Source organism: Oryzias melastigma, linkage group LG7 (assembly GCF_002922805.2).
Source record: "Oryzias melastigma strain HK-1 linkage group LG7, ASM292280v2, whole genome shotgun sequence".
Taxonomy (NCBI): Eukaryota; Metazoa; Chordata; class Actinopteri; order Beloniformes; family Adrianichthyidae; genus Oryzias; species Oryzias melastigma.
This window is the reverse complement of record NC_050518.1, coordinates 13,233,733-13,242,795: the sequence shown is the minus strand read 5'-3', so window position 1 is coordinate 13,242,795 and position 9,063 is coordinate 13,233,733. Positions and strand designations below refer to the sequence as shown.

Below are 9,063 nucleotides of genomic sequence, written 5' to 3'. Positions count from 1 at the left end.
TCCGCCAGTCTGTCCATCCATCCATCTGTCCATCCGTCCGCCAGTCAATCCATCCATCCATCTGTCTGTCCATCCATCCATCTGTCCATCCGTCCGCCAGTCTGTCCAACCATCCATCTGTCCATCCATTCGCCAGTCTGTCCAACCATCCATCTGTCCGTCCATCCATCCATCTGTCCATCCATCCGCCAGTCCATCCGTCCGTCCGCCAGTCCATCCATCCATGGCTCACTTGACCGCAGTACCATCTCCTACTACCAAAATTTGTGGTTTCCTAAAGGAAACATTCTTGACACAATATTTAGATTAAATGTTGTTTCTTCAGTCAAACGACGGGGAACCTTTTATAAGCATCAACTAAAGCTTTTATTTAATTTCAGTGTTCACAGTTTGGTTTTCTTGTTATTGCGTTTGATTAGTTATGAGTTGTGTAAAAAAAAGGGTGTAAATGCCCGTTCAGAAATGTGCATGCAATTTGTAGTTTTAAAAGTTTTGGGTAAGAAAAAAGAAGTTTATGTGAATACATGCAGCAACAGTTGGAGAGCGTAGCGTTTTGGAGAACTGGAGGTGGATTCATGGGGCGTGGTGTCTTCATGCTGTATCAGTTACTGTAGGGAAAAGACTGGAAGCTGCTCATTCATCCCATCCCCTCAGTGTGTGATCTCTCCATCCCACTGCAGCCTGGATGACAACTTCCGGTTTCTAAGTGCTCTCTTATCCCTTCAGCCTTTGCCACTGTCTGCGATGATTCCAGCGTTTAGTTTGGGGGGAGACTGATACACCTAAAAAGTGGGGAGCATCTAGCCGTGGATGTGTGAGCCTGAGCAGGCTGGGGATCGGACAGTCATCGAGGGTGCAGCGGAAGTGGCGGTGCTCCTGAGAGGTACGACATATGACTAGTGGAAGTTACACAGCGGGGGCGTTTAAATACACATCTATATCAGACTAGTAGCTGATATTAGATGTTTCCAGAGAGACACGGTTGAGCAAAAAATGTATAGAAAGCTGAGCAGACTCGAGATGAACGTTAGCTCAAGCTAGCACGGAACCGCTGACCTTAGCCGGATGCTACTCGGCTAATTATTGTGGTGCTGATGCTGCGCTAAGCTAACAATAAAGCTACATTATTCGTTTTCTTTTTATTCCTTTGTAAGATAAAATAACGTCGGGTGAAAAAACAATATGATTAAGTGACTCTCGCTTGATTTTGAAATGTAAAAGTGTAGCAAATAATTAATCTCTCTTTAAAGTTTGTTAGACAGGAGTTAGCTAAACCAGCTGTGTCTTTTTAAGTCAAGAATCCATTATTTCATTGTTTATTGATAATCTAACTTATTATTACGCTACTATTTTTATTTAATTATCGAATTGAAATTTTCTAAATACTTAAATATAAAAAAGTGGATAAAAATATGAAATGTAGAAAATATAAACAATGTAGTTCAAGACTTTTTGGGTGTTAAAAAAAATTAAAAAGTATCATCTTGACTCTATCTGTATTTAATGATTCACATTTTTTAAGCTGTCCAAAAATATTGTTTTGTATAGTTTTTGCTTAAGCTCTTTGTAAAAAAGAAAAACAAATGTTAAAAACAAATATTCGTAAACAGAGTCTTCAAAACATTTTTGACAGTAAGCAGTTCTACAGTCAAAGGTAGCTGTCCTGAGTTTATTTTTATCCAGTTTAAAATAAATCTAGTCTTATATTGATATGCCACTAGAAATCCAACAGACGTTTTCATATTCCAAGGGCTAAGACAAATTTTCTTAAAAAAACACATATTTTTAGAGCAATGACAGCTTGTAGCTTTTTGCCTCTAATTTTTAAAAGAAAAATGTTCAAAATATGCTTTAAAAAAACAACTGAGGTCACATTTTAGAGCCGGATATTTTAAATTAGGTATATATCTGAGTAAAAGTTGAATGAAATACAAATTTTGATTGTGTAATTGATTTAAAGCATCAAGATTATGCCTGTAGGAACTATTTTTTTAAGTGTTATTTAAAATTTGAGTTTAATGTGTTTCCATAATGTATTTTTGTGATAGCATAAAATGGCGAGGATGTTTTTTTTTATTTTTTTATTTTATTTTATGAATTGTGTTGTATGATTTGTTTCTTATGAAGGACCCGAGGATGAGGGCTGTCTGCTAAGCACAGCTACTGTAATGGGGATCCTTTAAACAATAAAAAATGTAAAGAAAATTAAGCCTAAAATTGTATTTCTGAGTATTTCTTTATTCAAATCCTTATAAATAAGGATCAGACGAAAAAATGCTGTTGGAAAAAGATTGTAATTGTTAGCTCACAGGCAAGTTTTTTGGGTAAGCTTTTAAAAATAAAAGTATTTATCAACATACATACCTGCATATCCATTGATCCTTCTTTAAAATCATACAGAACTGATCTTATGCTTTGCTCGATGTCTCTCTGATTGTGTTCAGGATCATGTGGGGATCCTGGCCCTTCCTGCCTGCTCTGATGCTTCTCTCGGAGCTGTGTGTGATCAAAGTCCAGACGGCACCATGTCAGACCTGCAAGAAACTGACCGAGAGTCTCATCACGGTACAGCAGCAAACTTACCAAACCATTAATTGAATGCTTTGCAAGTGGGCTTTGTATTCCAACTCCAATATTTTTTGTTGGTAGGGTTTGGAGAGGACAGCCAACAAAAACTTTGGAGGAGGTAACACTGCATGGGAGGAGGAGAAGCTGGCCAAGTATGCACGCAGGTAGGAGCACACCTGTTTCTTAAAGCTGCAGCCATCTTTTAAGTAGATAAACTAATATTTTTGTATTAGATTTACCCTAAAGATAATTTCAATTTGAGTTTTTTATGTGCTTCCTTTGCTCAGTCGTACAATGACTTGTTAAAACGATTAAACATGCAAATTTTGCTTCTAACTGTTAACTTCTTCTTTTAGTGAGACGAGGCTTCTAGAGATAGTAGAATCTGCCTGTGAGAAAGCAGATTTTGAATGTAACCGGCTGCTGGAGCAGATAGAGGACCAAGTGGAGACGTGGTGGTTCCACAGGTAAACCTGATAAATCAAAACGAGTTTTTGAATCTGGTCTTTATAGGGATTTGGCTGGTTTTAATAATTAATTATAAAAGGTACACTTATTTTTAAGTGTTATAGTTGTATCCCTGCTATATCTCTCTGCTGTCTTCCAGGCAGCAGGAGGCTCCAGACCTGTTTGAGTGGCTGTGCATCGAGGAGCTGAGCCTTTGCTGTCCACCGGGCCGCTTTGGACCTGAATGCAAAGGTAGGAAGAATCATATTGTTTCATAAGTGCAAACTCAATTTACTTTAATGTTAAAATGTATTGTTTTAAAACACAGCAAATTAATTAATATTAAATATGTTTAGTGTTTAAGGGTTTGGTTGAATTAATTCCTGCTTATGTAACAGAGTGTCCATCTGGGTCCGGTGGTGTGTGTGGAGGCCTGGGCCGATGTGAGGGGGAGGGCACCCGCCTGGGAGATGGAGAATGCATCTGCGATCCGGGATACTCGGGTCAGCTGTGCCAGAACTGTGCTGATGGCTACTACAGAGAGAAGAGCTCCAATGACAGTGCAGGAGTCTGTGCAGGTGCTTCACCTCCTGACACCAGTGTCTCAATTAAACCAATTTATGGATGTATATGCGAAAGCCGAAAACAGCCTGCCCGACATTTTTCTTTTTTTTTTTATTGTTTTCTCGTGACAATGAGATCCACTGTCTCGTTATCACGAGAAAACGAATTTCGTTATCTCATGATGACGAAATACTGAAGAGTATACTTTAGCATCCTTATCTTCTTTTACTGCATTGAGACCCAGATATTTTATCTGTTTTAAGTCTTGTTATTTTTTTGTTAATAACGATAACAGCAGAGGAAAACAATCCTCTGTCTATTTTTTTTATTTATTAGTGGATCTATGCTCCTCAAGGGCCTTAATTCTGACAGAACCCAGGGCCAACTAATGTCTCTGCATGGTGCGTTCCCTGAGCTCCGGACATTAGTGGACCCAAATAGCCCAACGCAGTTGCTAATATATACTTTTGTCATTTTTCTAAGATCCACAGCCAAACAAATCAGTTTGTCAGAGAAAATTTCGACTCAAGTAAATTAATCAATTCTAAATCTGGTGTTCGACGGGCAGAGACACTCATCGACCCAAGGTTCTGACTGTTCTGTCAGTTCTGCCTGGTGTGTTCACTGAACACCTGATATTTGCAGAAAAACAAAATCAGAGAAAATGTCGAGCACCAGAACTGATCTATATATAATTTAATTAAATTAAAAGGGCCTAAATTTTATCTGAAGAACTGCTTAATTTTGCTGCAAATTGTATAACAATAACAACGGACTGAACTGGTTTGAGTCACTGATGTCCGGCGCTCAGTGAACGCACCATGGATTCTGTCAATCAACCTGTTTGTTTGGGGGGTTTAGGGAAATAAAGGGAGGGGACTGGTGAATGAAGCGGATTTAAGGCATTTGAGGAGCGCAGATCCACTAATAAATCAAAAAAATAGACTAAAAAACAACTTTTGTGGAGTGTTTTCTTCTGGTGTTTTAGTTGTTAACTACAAAATAAAGAGACCCACAACGTGTAAAGTTTCAGTGTCTCAATGTGGGAGAGGAAGAGACGAGGGACGCTACAATATATTCTTTATTATTTCATTATCACGAGAAAACAATAAAAAAAATGTACGGCAGGCTGTTTTTGGCTTCTGTAATATAGATCCCATTATCAATCAATATATGTATATTACATTAAAAGCTTTTGTCCTTGCAGCCTGTTATCGCTCGTGTAGGAAATGCTCGGGCCCAGAGGACTACAAGTGCCTCGCCTGCAAACCCGGCTGGATCCTTCATGACAATAAGTGTGTGGGTGAGTGTGACTATAGGGGTTATTTCCTTCAAGCTATGCCAAATATCGTATGAATGCATGTTGTTTGACTGGGCTTGGATTTCTTATAGACACTGATGAATGTGGTACAGAGTTGGCTCGTTGTCCTTCCAACACCTACTGTCACAACACAGATGGATCTTACGAATGCAGAGGTAGGCTGTTGTTTCTGTGAATGGGTCATTTAACTGTGTGTATCTTAATAAACTGGAATCATTTATAAGTTTCATTTGTTACATTGTACTCTGCTTTATTTCCTTTATTCTTGTCGCTCAAAATGAGTGTGAAATGTTGAGGGTTTACATTTCCTTCCAGGCTGCGATCAGGCGTGTGTAGGGTGCATGGGCAGCGGTCCCGCCCGCTGTAAGAAATGTGCTCGCGGCTACAGGCTGAAGGGAGCCAAATGTCTCGGTGGGTTAAGATTATTACTCTACTTTCTGTTAGTCATGGGACATTTTTTGTTTCTTTCAAGAATAAATAAGCAAGCAGGTCCTACCTGGCAAACTGGTGATAATGAAGTTCTAGAAATTATGCTTTTCTACACACTACCAGTAAAACTGCATTTCAAAAATACACAAAATTGCTCTTTCCAGGGAAGATTAATGACATTAACCATTTCAAGTTATGTGGTTGACTAAGCTGCAAAAGTATTTTTTTACAACTTTACTTGATTATTCACATCTGTCTGCATAAAAGCAGAGCTGGAACACTGTGGTAACACACTCTTGTTAGCTCCAGTTGTGATTTTTCACTATTGAAAGTAGTGTATTGTATCAAAACTAACAACGAAATCTGCAAAAATAGTTTATTTTTACAAAGTAAACAAAAAGAAAGTCAAGGTGATGGTGAGTGCAGTTTGTTTTTACATGAAAAGGTGTTTCGCAAACTGACAGGAAAAGATGTGTCAGACCCAAAATCACGAATGAATCAGGGAACACGTGTCTGAGATTTAACAGCTGCATGATAGATGACTCACAGGACAGCAGCTTCAAGCTTTGCATGGTTTTAGTAAACCAGTCGCAACGTTACCATATGCGATTGATGGATTGAGTTGAAACAAAGAAAATGCATCAGAATAAAACAAAAAGGGTTGCTTGGGCATAGAAACACAACCACTGGACTTATGAAAAGGGGTGTATATTGGCAAGAGTCTGGGAGTACGATACATATCCCAGTACATGTCTCACAATACAATACGTATCGTAATTTGAATACATTTCTCAAACGTGGAGAAGGTAACATGATGGTATGGGACTGTTTTGCTGGAATGAGGGTTGTGACTTCCAAACTCTGCCAGAACTACCTAACAAAAAAAAGATCAAGTTGGTCAACTTGAAAACGTGCAGTCGAATGTCCAGACTTGAACCTAGGCGAGCCGGTTTGGGGGGAACTGAACAGAAGAGTAAAAGCAAAGCAAACTAAAAGGGCTGAAGATTTGTGGAAACTTCTGCAAGAATCTGAAATACATTTTTAGAAGAACATTTCATTTCTAATCTAGAAAAAAAAATTCTTCAACTGCATTTCTATGTTATCTTTTTAAAAAAGTGCCTACTTTTAATAAATTAAATGTTTAAAGTACTTTTTGGTCTTGAATTAATTCCAGGACTATTAGTACTATCCTTTCATGGAACAGTAAAATATTGTTTTAATTAAATTAAGTGGAAACACTGCAGTGTTCTAAAACCTTTGATCTGTAATGTGTCTTAAAAACCTTGTATTTTGAAGTTAAAGTTAATGTAGATTTGCTCTTTAAGATGCACGCTAATTCTAGATCTGTTGACAGTAGTGTTCTCAGCTGCAGAATGTTTTATGTGTTCATAGTTTTGCTGGAACACAACCACATTTTTCTATTTTGCTATTTTTTTTTATTAAATTGGTTTGTTCTCAACTAATGTACATGGAGAGAAACATTTTGTTTTTTATTCATCACTGTGCGCTGAAGAAAAATTGTCAACGTCAACCGATATGAAAAATCTCTATAATGTTATTAAGAATTCTGCTTCGTACTCACTTTGATCTACAGTTGCACAAACTGTGTAATAACTCAACTCATAGTTCTCAACGAAACAGTGAGCAACACCAAACAAAAATGTCAGAAACCAATGATGAATGAAGGGATGATCAACTAACTTTAAAATAACTGTCCCACCCCTCTGCTGCGGCACTTTGGTCTATCCAGTTTGACTCGATAACTGCCTCCGAACAAACAGCCTGTGACTGTTTTCTTTGCTCCCGCACACAGACATAGACGAATGCAGTGAACGTGCGATAGCATGCCCAGGCCTCAATGAGGCCTGCATCAATGAGGAGGGCTCCTTCCACTGCGACTGTGCCGATGGATTTATCAGAAGAGATAGTATTTGTGTTGAGAACAAGCCTCCTGGTAAGTAGTGGTTGAACAACAGCAATTTCATTTTTACATCTTTTAACCCTTTAACACTGGAGCTCCAGTGTTTATGCTCTTTGATTTAGGCCAAGTGGGCCCCATATAGTTTAAAAGAGGGCAGAAAATGTGGGCCCCGAATGGGTTTGTCCACAGTTTCTATGGTGGCCCCACCTGTGTTTGCCCACGTTGGCTTAGGTGGGCACTCATTGGATTTGCTCACTATGCTAGCCAGTCGTCTGGTGGGCAGCGGAGCTCGCTAGCTCACTACACAGGAGATCAATACAGCGGAGCTCGATATCTCTTAACAGATTATCTTGTTAGCTCGCTACAGAAGAGCTCAATACAACACAGCTTGCTACAGCGGAGCTAGCTAGCTCACTATTGATGAGCCCGCTAGCTCACTACAGCGGGGCTCGCTAGTTCGCTACAGGGGAGCTAGCTAGCTCGCTACAGCTGTCCACTGGGTGGCTGGCTAACATAGTGAGCCACAGGTGGGGCCACCACAAAAACTGCAGACAGACCCAATCGGGGTCCACATTTTCTACCCACTTTTCAACCATATGGGGCCCACTTGGCCCTCCAGGCGGGGTTTTCAACCGTTAACACAATTAGCACGTCGATCGTGTTATCGGTTGAACAGTTGCAGCATGGTAAAGATTTTGTGTTTAAGCATCACCAGCGATGCCTCAGGTGTTAAAGGGTTAAAGACCTACTCCGATGAAGATTGTGTTTTTAACATGTTCTTGTGGCCTTTTTCCTGATGATGGAGGATTTATATGAAGAAAATGAAATTGTTCTTTAAAGGAAAACTGACAGGTGTTTATTGTTGAAAGGCTCCATGAAGCTTTATAGCTGCTGATAGACATAACTGTATTATGTCAGAACATAAAACTCAAATACCTTTAAGGACCATTACATCATCCTGACAGACCTGTTCTGATAAGGAAATTGGATTTGTCTATGATGTTGATTCTGTTGTTGTTTTCCATCCAGCGGGTCCAGAGAAGGGTCTTTTTGATGACATGACTGATGACGAGGTCCTGGTACTGCAGCAGATGTTCTTCGGCGTGGTAATCTGCGCCTTAGCTACCCTCGCTGCTAAAGGAGACATGGTCTTCACGGCCATTTTCATTGGAGGAGTAGCTGCCATGGCTGGATACTGGCTGACAGAGAAGGGAGACTACATGCTGGATGGGTTTCTGAAGGGACGATAAATCTCTCATGAGGATAATACGAGAAAAAAAACACTCTGGATGCAGGGAAGTGCTCGTTGCTTGTCTTTCAGGGATTAACACTGGAGAATTACCTAAAAGGGCTCAGGCAGGTTCTCGTACTTGTCTTCGTGAATTGGATAATGCAGGATAAAGTGACAACTTGAAGACTATGCTGCGGAAGATCTTAAAGAGGAAGCAACACTGCACTAAAATGAAGAAACTGAACTTTAGACCCCTTCCTCAACTCCGTTGGGAACAACGCCGACTCCAAGACTCCTTTCCGATTGTTCACCGTCTCAGCTGGTCCCTGTGTTGCTCAAGAAAACTCCAAAAGCCCCACATGTGTTTTTTGTTTTCCATTCTTAAAGATAATTGTCATCTTTACTCAAATAGGACAACTTTTACCTCCTTCCTGAATGCTGCTTTTTAGCAAGAATGCATGATAAGAATATAAATGCAAGACACTGTTTTTATTTATTGTTTACGTTGTCATAGAGGATTTTTCTTTCTCTGTAGAGCTGTGGTGAATGCATACTGTGAGGGAATGTGCAAAAGGAAGCTCC

At 39.6% G+C, this 9,063-nt stretch overlaps 1 protein-coding gene across 1 annotated transcript; it reads left to right on the top strand.

The window, feature by feature from the left end:
• The first annotated feature begins 563 nt into the window (after positions 1-563).
• On the top strand, positions 564-8,924 carry LOC112159732 (protein disulfide isomerase Creld1). Its single transcript, XM_024293982.2, has 11 exons — positions 564-883; positions 2,445-2,565; positions 2,650-2,732; positions 2,925-3,035; positions 3,176-3,267; positions 3,414-3,593; positions 4,787-4,882; positions 4,972-5,055; positions 5,216-5,311; positions 7,143-7,283; positions 8,280-8,924. The coding sequence occupies exons 2-11, from the start codon at positions 2,449-2,451 to the stop codon at positions 8,498-8,500; spliced, it is 1,221 nt and encodes a 406-aa protein (XP_024149750.1). The 5' UTR covers positions 564-883; positions 2,445-2,448; the 3' UTR covers positions 8,501-8,924.
• The last annotated feature ends 139 nt before the right edge of the window (positions 8,925-9,063 follow it).

Bases quoted from the DNA above. Each gene is read 5' to 3' on its own strand.
- LOC112159732 (XM_024293982.2), top strand. From the start codon at position 2,449: ATGTGGGGATCCTGGCCCTTCCTGCCTGCTCTGATGCTTCTCTCGGAG. The intron at 3,594-4,786 runs GTGCTTCACCTC...TTGTCCTTGCAG, and splicing joins CAGTGCAGGAGTCTGTGCAG to CCTGTTATCGCTCGTGTAGG. The intron at 5,056-5,215 runs GTAGGCTGTTGT...ATTTCCTTCCAG, and splicing joins TGGATCTTACGAATGCAGAG to GCTGCGATCAGGCGTGTGTA.